This window comes from Acipenser ruthenus, chromosome 9, assembly GCF_902713425.1.
Source record: "Acipenser ruthenus chromosome 9, fAciRut3.2 maternal haplotype, whole genome shotgun sequence".
Lineage (NCBI taxonomy): Eukaryota > Metazoa > Chordata > Actinopteri > Acipenseriformes > Acipenseridae > Acipenser > Acipenser ruthenus.
In genome coordinates this window covers 24,548,792-24,570,780 of record NC_081197.1, presented here as the reverse complement: position 1 = coordinate 24,570,780, position 21,989 = coordinate 24,548,792, and the positions used below count along the sequence as shown (strand labels likewise).

Sequence of the window (21,989 nt, the reverse complement as noted above, 5' to 3'; positions counted from 1 at the left end):
AATAAATAATAATACAGGGACTAGGGGCGGAACTAGGGCTATTTAACCCCGGGAAATGTGAAAAAAATGTTGTACTGAGCTCAGTGCCTGAAGTTAGACCCAGGGATCCTTTTGATTCCTGTATTGAAGATTGTTATTTTGTGTACACTTTACTATTTTAATAAAGCATTTTAAAAACCAAACAAGACCAAGAGCTTTCCATTAAACGCAAGCGTGCAAAGCAGAGTTCCAGAATCCAGCATTTCCCAAGTCAAAGACGGAGCAGTGCGGTGAGGAGCGGCAGCAGCAGATCCAGCGTGTAAGCAGAGTGAGCAGCCAAAGATTCCTGAGTCAGACGGAACAGGCGGTGACGCGACTCGGTAGCAGCGGATCCAGCGTGGAAGCAGAGTGAGCAGCCAGCGATTCCTGAGTCAGAGACGGAACAGGCGGTGACGCGACTCAGTAGCAGCGGATCCAGCGTGTAAGCAGAGTGAGCAGCCAGCGATTCCTGAGTCAGAGACGGAACAGGCGGTGACGCGACTCAGTAGCAGCGGATCCAGCGTGGAAGCAGAGTGAGCAGCCAGCGATTCCTGAGTCAGAGACGGAACAGGTGGCGACGCGACTCGGTAGCAGTGGATCCAGCGTGTGAGCGCTGAGGCAGCAATTCCCGAGTTAGAGACGGAACAGCGGCGGTGCGGTTCTCATTAACAATACAACACATAACACAATAAGCAACAGATCCAGTGTGTGAGCGGTGAGGCAGTAATTCCCGAGTCAGAGATGGAACAGCGGCGGTGCGGTTCTCAACAACAACACGCAACAAAATAATATAACTAAATACACCACATCCATGAAAGACATCCAACTACAGTCTGATATAATCTGATCAGTGTACTGAGCCCATTTTAGCACCGTTCATACCTTGAAGTGAAACTAACAGATCCATTTTGCTAAAAGCCAGCCTTTCTTTGCTGATTAGATATGCAGTTCGGAATACTGCAGCTGTCTTGTCTAGTAAATGAGAGTTTAGTTCTGAAATCATGTTCGGAAGCACACTTTTCTCCTTGATGCTGTCAATCTTGACTGCCTTTTGATGTGCAGAGCTATCTTGGTGCTTGTATATTTTATGCATTTTTTTTGGATCAGACGAGCTTACCTTGCCACTTAACCATTCTTCAGGTAGATGAACTCCCTTTTCAGAAAGAATAAGTCATTTAGCTTGTTTACAGACTGTGCAGCCTAGTTTTCCTTCATTGCAAAACAACCACGGATTAAGTTCTTTCCAGTCCTCCCATTGTTTATCATTCCAGAAGATTGGTATTGATTTCGTGGTGTCACTCGTGGTGGTACTTTTTCCTTCGGTGTCACTGTTATTATCGATGGCTTCATTTATTTAGTATTTTTCTGTTTCTTTTCTTACTGTCAAATCTTTGTTTGATTGGCCTAAATCATCAGATGCCATGGCCTGGCTTTTGCAACCAGTCTCATCCTTATTTAGTTTCCTGAAACTAAAGTCAGCTAAATTTGACTGCTTTCTTTTCGAGACGGGAATGCTGATGAGGAATTTTGTGCCTGGAAGCTGTATTGTGCTTAAGTGATACAGGCAGGAAGTAGTGGAAGGAGTTGAGTCTCTACGGTACTGTGAGTCAGTGAAGTTGATTTGGCTGCATGCTTTATAAATCCGGTTCTACTATATATACATTTCTTTTATTTCTACTACACAACAGGTGTATATATAAATATATATGTGTGTATACATATATTTATTAATTTTATTATTTATAATTAACATCCAATATAAATAATACAAATACAGGGAAATATATATATCATTTATTATTATTATCATAAGAGGCTGGGCAGGTCAATACCAGAACCAAGTCCTTTATTACTGGACAAGGGATGGTATCGTTGTCAGAACCGGGTCAGAGCGGTATTGTACAGGGATGGAACCGGTACCAGTCAGTACCTTCGGTACAGCACCCTCAGTATGGTATGGTAACGGTCGGTATGCTATCCTCGGTAGGGTGCCCTCGGTGCAGTACACATGCAGGGACTTGCACCGGGTCGGTACAGTACATGTGTGGCGACTTGCTCCAGGTCGGTACGGTACCGGTGCAGTAACTTCGTTCCCTGTTTGGTACAGGAACCGGGTCGGGAACAGAGCAGGTCGGTGCCCTACACGTCAACACGGTTGGCATTACCGCAAGAAGCAGTATTTAGGGATGCCCACCTATATAACTTCTGGCAAACCCAAACAGTTTAAACGTATACAAGACTGAGGAAAGCCTGATGTTAAGAGTCCTAACAGAATTCGTAAGCAATCTCAGCTGAAGCTTGTATCTCGGTTCTGTAAAAAAAACAGAAAAGACACACACACAAGAGAAAAACTCTCTCATAGAAAACAGTAATAACAATATTACAGTTCAAATAATAATAAATCTTAACTTTCATTTTAACTCCAACCAGAGCTAAGCAGCCCATAAGGAGAGCACAAGTTAGCAGACTCAAGTTGCTTGATCCCTGGGAATGGGCGACAATAGCCGGCGGCTTCACACGAGTGGCACAAGGCCGCTGTTGGACGTCACAAACAACAGGCTATGTGCAAAAAATTACGTGTAATTAGTAAAACTAAAACAACGTACACTACCGGTCAAAAGTTTTAGAACACCTCCATTTTTCCAGTTTTTATTGAAATTTACGCAGTTTAATGTCTCAATGTACTCTGAAATTAAAGCATAGAACAAATAAACAATTGGAGATAAAAAAGAAATCATGGAATCGTTTTGTTTAACAAAATTTAATCTAAATTTTTGACTCATCAAAGTAGCCACCTTTTGCAGATATAACAGCCGAACACACTCGTGGCATTCTTTCTACAATGGAAATCAAATATTGTTCGGAAAGTTCTTCCCAACACTGTTGCAGAAGTTACCACAAATGTGTTGCACTTGTAGGTTGCTTTGCTTTCACCCTTCTGTCCAGTTCATCCCAAACCAGCTCGATGGGGTTTAAGTCTGGAGACTGTGCTGGCCATTCCATGATTTGAAGCCTACCGTCTTGTTCTTTCCTTCTAAGGTAGTTCTGACATAGCCTGGAGGTATGTTTTGGGTCATTATCTTGCTGTAGGATGAACCCCTGACCAACTAGGTGTATACCAGAGGGTATTGCATGGCGCTGCAAAATGCTGTGGTAGCAGTTTTGGTTCAGGGTGCCACTCGCTCTGTGCAAGTCGCCGACTCTGGATCCAGCAAAAGAGCCCCAGACCATCACGCTTCCTCCTCCATGTTTGACAGTTGGTGTCACACACCGAGGAACCATCCTTTCGCCTACTCGACGGCGTACAAAAACCCTGCGTGATGAACTGAAGATTTCAAATTTTGATTCATCGGTCCATAAGACCTTCTTCCAGACTTCAGTAGTCCACTGGCAGTGCTTCATGGCCCAGGCAAGCCTCTTTTTCTTATTTTGCCATCTTAGCAATGGCTTTCTTATTGCCACTCGACCTGTCAAACCTGCAGCTCGAAGTCTTCTCTCACAGTTGAAACTGAGACTCGCTTACTTCGACCAGTGTTGAGCTGTGTTTGAAGCTGTTGTCCTGTGAGCCGCCTATCACGCAAGCTGTTGACTCTCAGAAACTTGTCTTCTGATTCTGTTGTGGCTTTGGGTCTGCCAGACTTCTTCCTGTCAGAGTTTCCTCCAGTTTCCAAGTGCCTTTTGATGGTGTAGGAAACTGTACTCACTGACACCTTGGCTTTCTTTGCAATTTCTCTAAAGGAAAGACCTACACTTTTAAGGGTTATAATGGTCTGTCTGTCTTCCTTTGTTAATTGCCTTTTTCTCGCCATTATGAGAGGAATATACTACTTCCTGCAGTACAATACTGTCCAAATAATGCTTAAGAGGGTGTAGTAACACAGTCTGTTCCAACACTGCTTTTATACAGACAGAGGGTTTGTAAGTAATCAACAAAAGTTGGGACACCTGTAGGAATTGTTAGCATCAACTTTCAAGGCTTAATTTACTTCCATTGCTGCAGAACAGCTGTAAGTTGTTAACCCATTACTTCCCTGAAAAAGGCTTTTTTGTATAACTCTGAAATGTACATTATTTTTCAGTTTTTGGTAACCTAAACTTTTTTTTTTAACCTCTGGCAGTTTACCGCTTACCTTTGTACCATTTCAGGTTATGCACTGGACTTGAACTGCTTAAATTTCAATAAAAACTGGAAAAATGGGGGTATTCTAAAACTTTTGACCGGTAGTGTATATAAGTATCGCTACAGTGTATTACAAAATTAGCGATTAAATATATGCAGTGTAAACGGGCTGTCACTCACGGTCGTTCATTTGCCCCCAATATGCAAGACCCAGGACACAGAAATGGAGTTCAAAGCGCTGACGCGCTATTTTTAATAAACAAAATAAACAAAAACAAACACCTAGCTCTATTCGAGCAATAACTAAAACACAAAACAGGAACCTAAACTATAAAACAGGACAGCTAAGCCGGTTACTCATCTATCTATGGCTCTCCTGATAGGTTCAGTCCTGTGCCAGGAAAAATTATGCTGGTGTCTGTGTGTACAGTCTTCTTATGCCCTCAGGGGACGTGAATGACTGAGTCACAGGCGCTGATGTGCAGCTTTGGTATAATCTATTCAGGGTCTTTAGGAGGTAAACACCCATACAGTAATGGTTACATTTCATACTTGATAGGGAACTGAATGTTTTGTAAACATAAAGCAATATGGAAATGTAAAAAAGATGTGTATCATTCACATATCCAGAAGTTTAAACAATGGCGCAGTGAAAAGGGGACACCCCTGGGTTTACCCAGGTAGAGTTGCATGGTAATTTTGCAGTTTTCCCATGGTTATATTATGCATTCACCATAGTTTACAATGATTTCCATGGTTGTTTTATTTGCTTTACCATACCTCTCTGGACTTTATAATGCTTACCTGTGCTTTACTATGCTTTATTACACTTTGCTGTGCTTTTACTATGGTAAACTTATAACGGACCGTCAGTAACGGAACTTTGAGAGAATCATAGAATAAAGCTTGTAAAGACAACGTCTGAAAAGGAAGTGTCTGTTTTTTAAAAATGTAGTACTAGATGCGCAAAACAATTACATCCCAAAAGTAGACAAATCTAAATCTAAAACAAAATGGCCAAAATGGTTTAATAGATAAATTTAAAAAAATATTCAGCGAAAAAAGGCACTTTACAGAGCGTTTAAAAGGGACCAAAAACAAAGTACACAGAAAGAGTACTTGGAACTGCAAACACAAGTCAAAAAGGAAGTTCGAAAGGCCAAGAGAGAGATAGAAATCAATATTGCTAAGGGGGCTAAAACCAATTCCAAAATGTTTTTCCAATATTATAACAGCAAGAGAACATTCAAAGAGGAAGTTAAATGTCTAAGAGACACAAATGGCAAAATCATAGACAAAGAAAAACAAATAGCAAATATATTAAATGATTACTTTTCACAGGTTTTTACAAAGGAGGACATGGACAACATGCCCCACATGTCGACCTGTTCCTATCCAGTTTTAAATAACTTTAGCATAACAGAGGCAGAAGTGTTAAAGGGACTAGGAGCTCTTAAAATAAACAAATCCCCTGGGACGGATGAGATCCCCCCAATAGTACTCAAAGAAATGACAGAAGTTATTTACAAACCGCTAACCAAGATCATGCAACAGTCTCTTGACACAGGGGTTGTAGTGACAGACTGGAAAATTGTAAACGTAATACCGATCCACAAAAAGGGAGACAAAACCGAACCAGGTAACTACAGTAAGCTTGACTTCTATTATATGTAAACTTATGGAAACTATAATAAGATCCAAAATGGAAAATTACCTATATGGTAACAATATCCTGGGAGACAGTCAGCATGGTTTTAGGAAAGGGAGATCGTGTCTAACTAACCTACTTGACTTTTTTGAGGATGCAACATCGACAATAGATAATTGCAAAGCATACAATATGGTTTATTTAGATTTCCAGAAAACTTCTGACAAAGTCCCGCATAAAAGATTAATTCTCAAACTGAATGCAGTAGGGATTCAAGGAAATGCATGCACATGGATTAGGGAGTGGTTAACATGTAGAAAACAGAAAGTACTGATTAGAGGAGAAACCTCAAAATGGAGCGAGGTAACCAGTGGTGTACCACAGGGATCAGTATTAGGTCCTTTGTTATTCCTAATCTACATTAATGATTTAGATTCTGGTATTGCAGGCGACACAAAAATAGGAGGAGTGGCAAACACTGTTGCAGCAGCAAAGGTCATTCAAAATGATCTAGACAGCATTCAGAACTGGGCAGACACATGGCAAATTAAATTTAATAGAGAAAAGTGTAAAGTATTAGAACATAAGAACATACGAAAATTTACAAACGAGAGGAGGCCATTCAGCCCATCTTGCTCGTTTGGTTGTTAGTAGCTTATTGATCCCAGAATCTCATCAAGCAGCTTCTTGAAGGATCCCAGGGTGTCAGCTTCAACAACATTACTGGGGAGTTGGTTCCAGACCCTCACAATTCTCTGTGTAAAAAAGTGCCTCCTATTTTCTGTTCTGAATGCCCCTTTATCTAATCTCCATTTATGACCCCTGGTCCTTTTTTCTTTTTACAAGTCAAAGAAGTCCCCCGGGTTGACATTGTCTATACCTTTTAGGATTTTGAATGTTTGAATCAGATCGCCGCGTAGTCTTCTTTGTTCAAGACTGAATAGATGCAATTCTTTTAGCCTGTCTGCATACGACATGCCTTTTAAACCTGGGATAATTCTGGTTGCTCTTCTTTGCACTCTTTCTAGAGCAGCAATATCCTTTTTGTAACGAGGTGACCAGAACTGAACACAATATTCTAGGTGAGGTCTTACTAATGCATTGTAGAGTTTTAACATTACTTCCCTTGATTTAAATTCAACACTTCTCACAATATATCCAAGCATCTTGTTAGCCTTTTTTATAGCTTCCCCACATTGTCTAGATGAAGACATAAACTCCTAGGTCTTTTTCATAGTTCCCTTCTTCAATTTCACTATCTCCCATATGATATTTATAATGCACATTTGTATTGCCCGCATGCAATACTTTACACTTTTCTCTATTAAATTTCATTTGCCATGTGTCTGCCCAATTTTGAATGCTGTCTAGATCATTTTGAATGACCTTTGCTGCTTCAACAGTGTTTGCCACTCCTCCTATTTTTGTGTCGTCTGCAAATTTAACGAGTTTGCTTACTATATCAGAGTCTAAATCATTAATGTAGATTAGGAACAGGAGAGGACCTAATACTGATCCCTGTGGTACACCACTGGTTACCTCGCTCCATTTCGAGGTTTCTCCTCTAATCAGTACTTTCTGTTTTCTACCTGTTAACCACTCCCTAATCCATGTGCATGCATTTCTTTGAATCCCTACTGCGTTCAGTTTCAGAATTAATCTTTTATGCGGGACTTTGTCAAAAGCTTTCTGGAAATCTAAATAAACCATGTCGTATGCTTTGCAGTTATCCATTTTCAATGTTGCATCCTCAAAAAAGTCAAGTAGGTTAGTTAGACATACAGGCAATGTAAAAGTGCATTATAAGTATCATATGGGAGATACTGAAATTGAAGAAGGGAACTATGACCTAGGAGTTTATGTTGACTCAGAAATGTCTTCATCAAGACAAATGTGGGGAAGCTATAAAAAAGGCCAACAAGATGCTCGGATATATTTATTATTATTATTTGCTTATTTAGCAGACGTCTTTATCCAAGGCGACTTACAGAGACTAGGGTGTGTGAACTATGCATCAGCTGCAGAGTCACATACAACTATGTCTCACTCGAAAGACGGAGCACAAGGAGGTTAAGTGACTTGCTCAAGGTCACACAATGAGTCCATGGCTGAGGTGGGATTTGGACCGGGAACCTCCTGGTTACAAGCCCTTTTATTATTACTATTATTATTTGTTTATTTAGCAGACGCCTTTATCCAAGGCGACTTACAGAGACTAGGGTGTGTGAACTATGCATCAGTTGCAGAGTCACTTACAACTATGTCTCACCCGAAAGACGGAGCACAAGGAGGTTAAGTGACTTGCTCATGGTCACACAATGAGTCAGTGGCTGAGGTGGGATTTGAACCGGGGACCTTCTGGTTACAAGCCGGTTTCTTTAACCACTGGACCACACAGCCTCCTATTGTGAGAAGTGTTGAATTTAAATCAAGGGAAGTAATGTTAAAACTTTACAATGCATCGGTAAGACCTCACCTAGAATATTGTGTTCAGTTCTGGTCACCTCGTTACAAAAAGGATATTGCTGTTCTAGAAAGAGTGCAAAGAAGAGCAAGAGAATTATCCCGGGTTTAAAAGGCATGTCGTATGCAGACAGGCTAAAAGAATTGAATCTATTCAGTCTTTAACAAAGAAGACTATACGGCGATCTGATTCAAACATTCAAAATCCTAAAAACTATAGACAATGTCGACCCAGGGGACTTCTTTGACTTGAAAAAAGAAACAAGGACCAGAGGTCACAAATGGAGATTAGATAAGGGGCATTCAGAACAGAAAATAGGAGGCACTTTTTTACACAGAGAATTGTGAGGGTCTGGAACCAACTCCCCAGTAATGTTGTTGAAGCTGACACCCTGGGATCCTTCAAGAAACTACTTGATGAGATTTTGGGATCAATAAGCTACTAACAACTAAACGAGCAAGATGGGCTGAATAGCCTCCTCTCATTTGTAAACTTTCTTATGTTCTTATGTTCTTATATCAATAATATGGTCAGAGGTTAAATAAATGTGGCACTGAAACTGTTAATATTCACTGGCCATCAAGTGTAATGGAACTTTATTTACAGAATCATAGTATACAACTGTGTACTAACTATATTAGGTCAGTGGTAATATAACCCTGCCCAATGTCGCCCTCTCCACTCCTCCACCTCCGGCAGACTAGCTGTACCCTGTCGCCCCCGTGCTCCCCCACCTCCAGAGCCCGCTTCTTATCCACCCTTGCCCCTGAGTGGTGGAACGACCTACCCACGGATATCAGGACTGCTCAGTCCCTGACCACCTTCCAGCGCCTCCTCAAGACACACCTGTTCAGACAGTATCTGTAAGCATCGACCATACTGGACTATATGCCACCCAATTGTACCAGTACTTGCACCAGCTTGCACTGATCTGCTCCATACCTTGCCACATTCAACTACTGCTCCTAACTATAACTACTTACTGTATCTTGCATTTGATTTTACTCTTATAGGTAACCATACATATAGGTAACCGTTTTTTGTAATTGCTCTTATCTGAAATCATTCTCATCCATTTATCATATTTACTACCTGTTCTTACTGGACTTTACTCATATAAGCTCATATTTACTATAAGTTTGATCTACTCTCAATCAAACTCGCTCTTACTTATAATTTACTGTATTCTTTATCTTGCTCTTACTTTAATTTGATCTTATTGTGCCTTCATAACTGGTCTTATGTATTATGATATTCTGTAATGTGATATTTTATATGTGATAACTTGTAATGTGATTTTTTTTTTTTTAAGTTTTTTATTTATTTTTTAATTTAGTCGTTGCCAATTATTTTTTATTATTTTCTCCCAATTTGGAATGGCCAATTATTTTATTATGCTCAGCTCACCGCTACCACCCCTGCACTGACTCGGGAGGGCGAAGACGAACAAACGCTGTCCTCCGAAACGTGTGCCGTCAGCCGACCGCTTTTTTTCACACTGCAGACTCACCATGTAGCCACCCAAGAGCTACAGCGTCGGAGGACAACGCAGCTCTCGGGCAGCTTACAGGCAAGCCCGCAGTTGCCTGGCCAGACTACAGGGGTCGCTGGTGCGCGGTGAGCCGAGGACACCCTGGCCGACCTAACCCTCCCCCCCTCCGGGCGGCGCTCGGCCAATTGAGTGCCGCCCCCTGGGAGCTCCCATCCTCGGTCGGCAAAGGAATAGCCTGGACTCGAACTCACGACGTCCAGACTATAGGGCGCATCCGGCACTCTACGCAAGTGCTTTTACTGGATGCGCCACTCGGGAGCCCCAATGTGATATTTTATAATGCGATACTTTGTACTGTGATATTTTGTAACAATTGTAAGTCGCCCTGGATAAGGGCGTCTGCTAATAAATAAATAAATAAATAAATAAATAAATAAATAAATAAATACCATTCTTGTACAATACCAACAATAAATCCACATGTGTATGAAGCCAATATCTTGAAGCATTAGGTCTTTATCCTCTGGAAACCAAAAAGTCACATCATCCCAGTATGGTGGTCATAGCAGGTCATAGGTCAAAGGGTGCCATTATATTTTGTCCAACGTTTATGAGATTATTAGCAGTAGTAGGTGTGGCGGCAGCAGTTTTGCAAATACAAGGATGCTTAATAAGTTTTGTATATGAAATTAGAATGAAAACATGAAAACACAGAATCTTAAAGTGTGTAGTCTCTATCATTGATATGGCCAGAAATTAAAAGCAAATGATAAGCCTACCTGCATGACCTTCTTGATGAAGATGGTGACCTCTCGCTGTACAATAGTAACCAGGTTCTGGACAATCATGTGATCAGCTAAGGAGGCCATGTTCCCAAGCCTCTGCAGGATGCTCTTTGCCTCCTGTAAGCTCTTATCTATTTCTATCTGTTGGGTGTGCTGTAGAGAGATAGACTGTGTCCCAAAGCCAGACTTAGCCTTCTCAAGCTGGGTCTGCAGGTCCTGAAATACCTTATAACTGTCATCTTGTACCTGCCGGAAATAATCTCATATGATTATAGGCATCCAACCACAACTGTGACCAATAAGAAGTTTATAATATTTCTATTTTTCAAATTAGAATTCTATAGGACATGGAAGAAAGAAAAAAGTATGAAAAAAACAGGGGGATGTACCATGTTCAATATAATAGTGCGGTACTGAAGAAATTTCTCAAGAAGGCCCCTGGCCTCACGGTTTTTCCTGTAGAGGGCTCCCTGGAACTGAATAAGAGTGTAGCTCTGTGAGTCATCCAGGGGCAGCCAGTGGACTCTCTTTAGCTCTTCAATCAGTCTGAAAAGGAGTGTTGCAGAGCGACATGTTAATGGTTACAATCAGCTGAATTTAAAGAGAAGACGTTGAGATGTCTGAGAGCCCTCAATATCAGAATAATAATGGTGACATAACTGTGATATTTCAGACTTGTACCAGCTGCAAATCTTGAGTTTGGATTGAGAATGGATTTTAATAAATACAATCATGCCAAGAGGTTTTGTGGTTCCCCAAACATTATACATTTACTATCAAAGCAGACCGAATTGATGGGACATTCATTCTTCATTTTATGCTGAAGAAATTGGTTTTTATAATGGTGACCACAGCCCAAACTGAATCCATGTAGCAGTCCCCACCCACAGTACACACTTCCTAACTATAGATTGTTACAAAGCAACTGAACTGTAGTTTAAGTGCACAATTTAACTGTTCTTGGAACTTCCAACTTTCCTTTGTTGTGCAATGACTATAATGACTCAGATCCTCTCCAAAATCTAATCAGTGCACCTTTATATGATGGATTATGACTCAATAAAATGTGACAGAAATTAATTCAATTTATTTATTTTGGAACAAAAACACCAATGCAAAGTCAACAAGTTCTCCATTAGTGTTGATAATTAAACTGATAATTTGCTTAATTAAACCCTTTTGCTTGTTTTCAGCTCTTAAACAGTTGCAGATTTCAAGTTAGCTATAACATATTATAAGTAACTTGAACTCTGCAATTGTTTAAGAACTGGAAACAATTAAAAGGTCTAATTAAACAACTTCTTAGTTCAATTAACGGTTTAGTTAAGTGATTGAGAGCTCAGTTGGAATGAAAACCAGAAGACACAGGGGGTCCCCAGGACCGGGTTTGAGAACCCCTGTACTAGGGAAAGTGTGACACCAAACGTCAACTTTACTTACCAAAGTGAGTAAATGCAAATGCCCCGCATCCTGATGCACAGGAAAAAAATCCTGATATTTTATCCTTTTAAATTTTTCACAGCTAGCTTGGATACAATTTCTATTTTCACTACAAAAAACATTATTTTGATATTGACCCTAATTATATCATACAAAACCAGACATTTATTAACATTGTAGCTAACAAAATAATTCAATTTGCTTTGCATTTTTTTTTTTAAATAAAAAAATAATGGACGAATAGCACTGTGTTAAAGGTGAACTATATGTAACTGTTATATATATATATATATATATATATATATATATATATATATATATATATAGTTTTGCTATTTCTGTGAGATTATTAGGCTTCACAGCGTATCTCGGCTGAAAAAGCACAGCAGTATAAGCTACACTGAAAACTCTAAACTCTTTTTTTCATGGCAGAAAGTGAACGTTAGATAAGAGAACTTTATTAAAATTAGGTACTTTTGCAGTGTTACATTTCTATCTAACGAAGAGCACATTATGAACAAAATGTATATATGTACTACAAGACTTAAATCTTATGGGAGAGAAAAAACGAATAGTAGAACTTCAATTGTAAGACTGCAGAGGAACAGAAAAGGCAGATGCAGGAGCTCATGGAAATGCAGAAGGTTGCAAAACAAAGAAACTAACGTTCACTGATGTATTCAAAGAATCGTTGAAGAAATAATGTGTTTGGAAAGTTTTTATTTCATTTGCTGTATAAAAATGTTACTGGGTTGAATAATTGTTGAAAAAAGTTTTTATTTTATTTTGCTGTACAACAATACTTACATATAATAGAAACATCTTAATTGCAAGTGTAAACTGCACTGTAGCCACCTGTAAATAAAACATGCAATATGCAACAATCACAGTACTGAGGAACAATGTCGTTTTCAATCCGTACAGGATTCTTGCATGTGTTTGAATTCACTGCCGCTAAAGCCATGGTGTTGTGCAATAGAGGCATTAAAACAGCAGGTTTTCTGCACAATCTTCCATAAATTCATCCAAAAACAGCACTAGTACTTTGTTTTCCGCCATCTTGAAAGTTCTCTCATTGTAACACACTGTTCAATAAGAGCTAACTTATGTTACATAGCGCCACGGCAGAGCACTCTGCCTATTGAACGTAGCCCAGGTGAAAAAGCAGTCCTGTCCTGGTCCTTCTGGTGTTGAAGGGAGAGGAAGCTCCTGCTCCTCTCCCTCAGGTGGTAGTGAAGGTGAAACCAGCAGGTATTCTCCCTGTGCTGGGGGAAGTGAAACCAGCAGGCATTCTCCCTCTACTGGTGGAGGTGGGAGCGACACGTAGTCTTCCCACGGCAGTGGAGGCGAAACCAGCAGGCATTGTCCCTCTGCTGGTGGAGGTGGGAGCGGCAAGCTCCCTCCCCCCTTTTGGGCTGTGGATGCACCAACTCCTCCCTCTTGGGCTGTGGACATTCGGCCTCCCCCCTTTTGGGTTGTGGATGTACCGGCTCCTCCTCTGGGCAGTCCTCCTCCTCATTATGGCGGAAGGGATGATTGGCGAACCGATGGTTTTGGTCACAGAGGGGGCATGCCGGCGATGACTGGCTATATCGCCCTGGATTTCTGGCCTTAAGGCGGTCCTCCTGCTCCCTGTCCTTCACCTCCTGGTCTGGTTCCTCCTCCTCCTCTTAGAAGGGGCAGATGTCCACTGTGTGCCCGAACTTGGTCTTGAGTCCAGCTCACTGCATCCATCTCTCCAGCTCCAGCTTTCCAGTTTTTTTTTTCTCAGAAACAAAAAATTTTACACCCACAGTATCCCTGGTCTAACGCTTGGAGGTGCTGTTGTCCCGGTCTGACACCACATGTGAACAGGCTGGCTGTAGGGGTGACGTCAGGCCAGGAAAAGAATGCAAGACACACATGCACGTGAAGTGATTTGCAATCCCCGTGCCTAAATACAACTATATATTTTAAATCACTCGTGCTACACAGACACATTTATATCCCGTGCACCAATACCTATACACCAACATTAACACACCACACGAAACATTTAACACATAAATACGCACAAGGGAGGGCACTTACACTTTTGCAAAAGTCGCTTATCCAATTATCATGAAACTTGGTACAAACATTATTTAGCACATGTTATTGAGAATATTAGATGCTGGGGATATGGGGTGTGTTTGTAAGTCCATTCATTCATCAGTCTGTTTGTCATACTGACATTTTTGCAGACATCAGGAGAATTGCTCAAATTGTGATTAAACATCACATAGCTAACTCTTACTCTATACAATTCGGTAATACTGTTGATATATGTCCGGGGTGGCCAACCCTGGTCTGCTGGTTTTTGTTCCACCTGAGTTCTCAATTACTCAGTTGAACCAATTATGTTCTTAATTGGTCAACACCAACTGTTTTTCCAGGTCTTGAGCCATTGATGATTTGAGGATACCTAGAAAACCTGTAGGATTGTGGCTCTCTAGGACCAGGGTTGGCCAGCCCTGATATATGTCACGATCATCAACTTTTTTTATTATACCGATAGCTCTAATTTTGACTTTACATTACAGCCGTGGTGGTGGGGTTTTATGTTACTGACGTACTTGTTTTATTACAGAAATGAGCATACATTTTGTGTTTCAGGTGATGTTTGGTCGGGGGTGGAGCATGCCACACCTACGCCCTATAAAAGAAGGAAAGTCTGTGTGTGCTTTTGTCTTTTTGAAGATAGAGTGTCATTTTTTTGTTTTAAACATATCTGAGGGACTTTAAAAGAAGAGAAATAAAAAACACCTAGACACTAAAGGACTTCCGTGTTATATAGCAGTTGAAGCAACAACTAACAAAACAAAAAGATGACTATGAATTTAATATTAAGAATGGCTGGTCATTTTGCTGGTCATATTGCAAAATGCAATTAGGCATTAAAAATGCACAGAAACACATTTTCCAAAATCTTACATTGGAAATAAATATTCAATGCATGGCTGATGGGGGTGGGGGTGGGGTGGGGAGCCTGGTAAATTACAATGCATTGCCTTTTTAAACAGTATGCTAAAGAAAAAAAAAACACAATAAAAAAAGATCTTACCTTTGTTAAGACAAAGTCTCTGTCCTCTTACAGACGATATTCTATAGCTTTGATTTTCAACTTAATGCATAGAAAAAGAAAGCAGAAGCTACGGGGGCTCCCGAGTGGCGCATCCAGAAAAGGTACTCTGCAAGGGAGTGCAGGATGCGCCCTATAGCCTGGAGATCGCAGATTCGAATCAAGGCTATGTCATTGCTGACCAGGACCGGGGGTTCCTAGGGGCGACGCACAATAGGCTGAGCGCCGCCCGGGTAGGGAGGGCTTAGGTCGGCAGGGGAATCCATGGTTCACCGCGCACCAGTGACCCCTGTGGCTGATAGGGCGCCTGCGATTCTGCAATGGAGCCATCAGATCTGTGTTGTCCTCTGGCACTATAGGTCTGGTGGCCTCGCTGTGGATCCACAGTGAGAAAAATGACGGATTGGCAGGAACACGTTTCCCAAGTCACCAGGGGCTTGCAGCGGTGAACCAGGATACAAATAATAATTGGGCATTCCAAATTGGGGAGAAAACCGGGGTAAAAATCCATTGGCAACGACTAAATAAAAAAAATAAAAATAACTACAGCTGGACGGCTACACCATTTACCAGCCCAAAACAAACACACACTTTCACACACAATCACAGTATCTTCCTGCTTTACATTGGTCTCTTCAGCAGCTGACTTGTCCTTTGTCAGCCTTGCTGCCTCTCCATCAGCCACACACTCTCGACTGCAGGGTTCTCCTGCCTTTTATACTACAACTTTCCTCCTTTCTCCCCCTACTCTGCCATATCCTCCCCCTTGTGCAAACCACACTGGCTATTCCAAGGCCTCGGCCTCCCCCCCCCCCCTCTAAAACACAACCACCCTTGCTGTGGGCAGGCTTGAGGGCCGGTCGATCCATGTTCCGGCGCATCCAGGCAGGGACCGCAAACCGGCGATGAGGGACCCAAATGGGGTGAGAGGGGCAACTGGAGCGCAGGATGCTGAACTGGAAGTTGCAGCAGCATGCAGAGGTGAGAGCCCAGAAACCGGCATAGCGACGTCTGACCTTCCAGGGGAACAAAGTATAATGTAGGGGTGTCACAAAGACGGCCGGAGTGGGTGGCGTCAGACCAGAAACAATACACAGAGACTTGAGGTTTTGGTGAAGCTGAGCGCGTGATCGCGCTCAGTATTTAATGATTAACAGACAGAACAGAAAATAAAAGGTTTGAAACAAAACACAGGACACGGCACTTCACGCCAAAATAAAGAGACAAACAAAACAAACACGGTGAGTGAAACACTTCTATTTACGTTCTTACTTTCGTTTTGCTATTTAGTTTCTCCTTCTCCACACTCGTTCTCCACTCACCGAACACCCAACCCCGAATGAAACATGCATCTATTTATACCGTTGCGCTGGGATTCAATTACTAATTAATTATTCACTTGAATCCCAGCACGTGAATTAATTATGTGCAACCTCGTGCGCGCATATTACTTACTTTAAATGCACCTGCAGTGATGTGCAATCCCGTGCCTAAATACAATTATACAATTTAAATCACACGTGAAACACAGACCCGTTTATATCCTGTGTACCAATGACTATACACCAACATTAACACACGCACCATACAACACAGAAACGCACACAAGGGCAGGGCACATTGCCACAAGGGGGAACGCCAGTGACGTCTGCTGACAGCGCAGTGACGTCTGGGGATTCAGGCGGAGTGAAGTAGGGGACCAGCCAAACAACTGTGCCTTCCTGAACAGCAGCTCAAGCTCCAAAGGCTGCTTCTCCGGTTCCGGCAACCCCCACTTTTGCCTCAGTTGCTCGTTGCTTTCCTGCTGTGCCACTGTGATCTTTAACCACTTCAACTTCAGATGTAAAAATGAAACCCCTTCCCAGGTACCAGATTTTGAAAATAATAATAATGTTTTCAAACCTGTAATTGCTATAAAATGTTCAATACAACAGAACCCGGGGTTGCCTTCGCAACCACTGCACATTTTTCTTGTGTCCTTTCTTTTGTTTTAATTTTTGTAGCAGACCCTGCACCTTTTTTGCAGTCTCTGCTTCCCTTGTGTTGGGGGGATAGTCACAAATGTATGTACACAGCTACTTTGCACAGGCATTGTGATGGATCGGGCTGCCGCAGATGCCTGCTTTATTGCTTTGTACCCAGTACTGTGTTTTGATGGTATTTCGTCACAGCACTGCCATTTCAAACCAAACAGCTTCCCGTTTGCAGCTGGCTTGCCTTTAAAGTAGCTGCATGCTCTTTTGTTAGTACTGTTTTTACTGTTCTTGGCGCCATATCCTCTTCATCATCATCGCTGAGTGACAAGTCAGTATCACTGTCGCTGGTATCGAAATCCTCCGAACCAACTTTACTCCCATTGTCGCTCTCCACGTACGTTGCCATGTTTAGCTTTCGCTAAAAACTATATAAACTAAACTATATAAACTACAACTAAGCAAGTAAAACTAATAATAAAACAAAAAAATATATACAGTATATACTTGTAAAAGTTGAATGGCTTCCCGCAATATATCTCAGTCTTCTAAACGTCCACAGGTAGACTGGAATCGCTACATGACACGCAATTGGATACAAATGTCACCTGATCCTTCTCCGACTTTCATTGCACATTCCACAGTACTAGCACTGCCTTGGAGAATGAAACCTGAAACACTGAGAAACCAATCATAGAATAGAATGGGAAACTTGACGTACGCACGTTCTGCATGGTACTGTAAGTGTTTTCATTTGACGTACATGTGTACGTGTGACAGAAATATAATGAATCTTAGTGGTAAATCTCCCTCCCGACCTGTGAGGGCGCTAAGCAGCGAGGACAGAGTTCTTTTGATGGGCTGGCCTGACAGTTCTTTCCCGGGTCGGGAAGTCGGCCAGTCTGGATGAAGGTGAGACTCCGTTGCAAGAACGTATTGACCCGGAAGGGAAACAATGTAGCAGCCGCTGATTGTAAAGGCAGCTGCATTCGTTTACCAAGGGGTCATGCGTGACAGCATATGAGGGGGATGTAGAATCGTAATCAGTTCCTTGGCTTTGGTTACGGTGTCCCAGGAAATAAGTTGATTGGGAAATAAGTTGATCAAGCTCTGAAATTTAAAGGGGAGGTTCCATTGTTTATAATGTAAACGAGCCTAGGCTAGGAAATAAGTAGATAGAGCCAGGAAATAAGTTGATCGGATATATTAATGAACAATAAATAATTTAAAATTAATTTTGTAAGTATAATTTAAATCAATTAGTAGATCGGATTTATTCGGCAGTATGCTGCTAGATGAGATGATGTGAATATTGCTTTAGATCCGATATATTAGCCTAACAAAAATGCATTATTTAAAATGACTTTTGTACGTATAATTTACATTAACATGTAGATCGGATATATTCGACAGTATTACGCTAGATAAGGGAATGTGAATATCGCTGTAATATATATTAGCAGCAAATAAATAATTTAAAATGAATTGTATGATTGTACATTTCTGATTGTGTATTTCTGTTTGTGTAACAAACGTTAACTAGCAAAATGTGTTACGTAATGACGTTATTTTGCATTTCTGGAGGTGTTTCTGTTTTGGGAAGCACTACAGTATGGACAGCAGGTATGCGAGCGATTGTCCAAAAAATTAAGCTCCATGCTTGGATTACTAACTAGGCCACGGTGCACATCAATCACATGATGTACTTAAAAAACGTTACTTATACAGTATTATTTTATATTTGTTCTTTCATTTATTTTTACATACAGTACTTTAAATAATTAGGACAGAAAACGAACATGAGACTGGTTATCATAGTGCATGTATTTCAATTACAAGTTTGGGAAAAAAACAATACGTTAATTAATTAAAAACTAAAGAGTTAACGTCTTTGCTAAACCGTGGTAAATACCTGTAGTTCAATACCAACCAAGATTTTGTGTTGTGAGAACGATCATACAGTATATGTAGGCTACTGTATATCAGCATCATTTTAAAATGGTAAATCCCTGTAGTGCAACAACCAAGACATATAACGAGAAAGAGATACAGTATGTTGAATTAAAGTGAATTATCACGATTTAAAATCATGTACATATATACATATATACGGTATCTCTCTTCCTCATTATATATGTATGTTGTATATTACTGAAACATTTTAATTTCAATTAAAGATTGACAACATTTTGACGTGTAAAATCATTTAATATATAAATAAATCTCCGAGATCACACATAAACTACATCAGATTGACATCGATGTTATAGAAACATAAAAAGACAGAGGTTTAAAATAGTTTACCATAGAAACAGTCGTCGATCACACATTTTTAAGTTCATACGAAAAGACAGTGGCACGAACACGCACCAACATACAGTCTACTAAATATAACGGCCAGATAAAAAATAAAATGCCATGCAGTGAACCTTACCTTTAATCAAACAGTAGCCCCGCCTTACTTTTGTCTATTTTTGCCTTACTGCGCTTGCGCGATCAACTTATTTCCTACGACAACGGAAATATAACCCGGAAGGACCAGTGCAGCATTTTATAAAAAAATCGTGAGTGTTTGTTTGTCTTGTCTGTAATTGTTAATATTGTTTTATAGACAGCTAACACATTCCGGAGCTGTCGCTAAGGGCCAGCATAAAAACCCGGAACAGCACTGCACTATTGTCACTCATTAAACTGTATCACCCACCACGAGCACTACAGCACGCACCCAGGACTGGTAACCATGTATGTATATTGTGGGAGGGATACCTGTGTTTATTGTTTGGGACTGCAACCCGTTATTATTTAACCCTGTGCATTACACATTGCTGTGTATTGCTGGGGATCATTGTTTTTGTCACCAGACCTGGAGTATAAAAATAAAATACCCCTTTTTTTATACCGGATTACAATCTTTGTCTGTGTTATTCCTGCACTGCATCACCTCTGCACCTGTTCACAATCAACCACTTTGCCACAATACATCATGGCGTTGAAGTGGTTAATAATGCTTTTAGCATTTCCTCCATTCTTTTTCTGTTCTGTTCTTTTTGTTCAGTTCTGTGCTGGGTGTGTAGGGCGCACTTCAACCGCTGCCACCAAATGTAACGAAGCCTTATGGCTGAGGCTTATTTTTCACCCTACACACACCAGAGACACAGACACAGAATACTGGCCGAAGGAATACTGGCCGTTTCTCTGGACTGCAGGGTTCTCCTGCCTTTATGCAGGCCTTAATTGGCCTCAAATGCTTTCTCTCCTGCAGTCCCGGGGCATTCTGGGAGTTTTAGTCCTGCAGCTCTCTCCTTGGACTACAACTTTCCTCATTTCTCCCCTTACTCTGCCACAACACATATATACAACGAATGACTGCTATATAGCCCCAGCTTAGACAAAGAATGTGTAATACAATATCCAGCAAGTCCCAAAAAACACCAAACATAAACACAAAAGCACTGTCACTTGGAAAAAAGGTAAAATCCTCCAAAAAACCCTAATATGAAATCAAAGGTGTGCTTTTAGAAATTATATCCATTAGGAACATTGTCAGGAAATTGCTTCTCAAAGTTGAAGTATACTGAATACAGTTTGATCTGAGCCAAGTGATCTGCTTGACCTCCTCTACACTGCAACACAGAGTGGAGTTTTGTTCTTGGAGAGTGCCTTCCACCAAGACAGCCCCTTCACTTGCTCGGAATATGAGAAATAGGGATTTTACTTTTTAACCTTACTATAGAAAATTGCAATATTAGCTACGAGTATTCACTTACCCGTTACCTGGCACGACCTTAGTTTATGCTACAATTTAAAGCTTGGAATTTAATAATTTAAAATACTGGCATGTACAACTTTTTAAACTAGCAATTAAACATATAGTTTGATTAGAGCACCTCCAAAACAATTATGTAAATCAGAAGTTTAATAATTTCAATCTAACTGGAATCTTATTAAAATAATAATAATAATTTGGACCAAGGAAGGCCATTCAACCTATCAGTTCTCCTCTGGGTCCTAGAAGCCGATTCATCTCAAATCTTGTCAAATCGGCTCTTTCAGGATCCCAGTGACCCAGCATCAACAACCCTAGACCTAACCCTTCTGTGTACTTATATTCTAAGTTAATCAGTAAAATATCCTATTATTTAGTTCTAAAATACCAAACACACTGATTATTAATAATAAAAAAATGGTGCATGCAAGATGACGAGTTGTTTTGTTGATTGGCTGTTCCAATGGAAAGGCATATGTTTTGACAACCACAACACAGCTAGCATTAAAGCTGAGAAAATAAGCTTTCAAAGGATATATGATGTGTCTTGGTGTATATATGTGGGATTCAATTCCTAAAATAAGCCTTTTTTGCTCATTTTACTGCTCACCTATCACCTTTCTTTTCTTGAAACCTTTATTTTGTTGGTCGTTGCTTTCCTGTTTCTACATCTGATACTGTTGCCCCTGTGATGTTATTTCAGCAACTGGTTAATTTTTGGATTAAGCAGGCTAATAATTGTGTATCCCATATTCAGTATACCAGTAAACAAATGAATACATAAATAGTTTACCTGGAGAACTGGAGCAGGGCTGCCCCAAACTGAGGCACAGCCAGTAGGTGAAGTCTCTGTAAATAATCACATCTCTTCAACAAGCAGAGATGGCGTACATTTGTGTGCCACCTGTGGAAACACATATTTGTAAAACAATTTGATATACAAAAACACTTGCAACAGTATCATAGTAGTACTGTAGTCTCTGGCTAGGAGAACACTCCTCGGGAAGCAAGCAAAGTGTTCTCTAAAAGAGTTGACCATCGGACACAATATGCCAAGGCCAATCACAATGTGAATCAAATAATGCAAATATATTGTGGAAGTGCGCCTCTAATGGACGAAAAGTAGGGCAGCTGCTTCCTTTAAGTAGGGACCAATGTGTGCAGGTGGAGGCAGACAGATAAC

At 40.7% G+C, this 21,989-nt stretch overlaps 1 protein-coding gene across 1 annotated transcript in view; it reads right to left on the bottom strand.

Annotated features, from left to right (window-relative positions):
- Positions 1-21,989, bottom strand: part of LOC117406232 (dynein heavy chain domain-containing protein 1) — a 304,176-nt gene that overhangs the window by 250,843 nt on the left and 31,344 nt on the right. The window contains exons 5-7 of the mRNA XM_059029741.1: positions 21,600-21,710; positions 10,917-11,073; positions 10,522-10,773 (exon numbers count right to left, since the gene is read on the bottom strand). Of these exons, the coding sequence (XP_058885724.1) occupies positions 10,522-10,773; positions 10,917-11,073; positions 21,600-21,710 (520 nt within the window). The remainder of the gene's footprint in view (positions 1-10,521; positions 10,774-10,916; positions 11,074-21,599; positions 21,711-21,989) is intronic.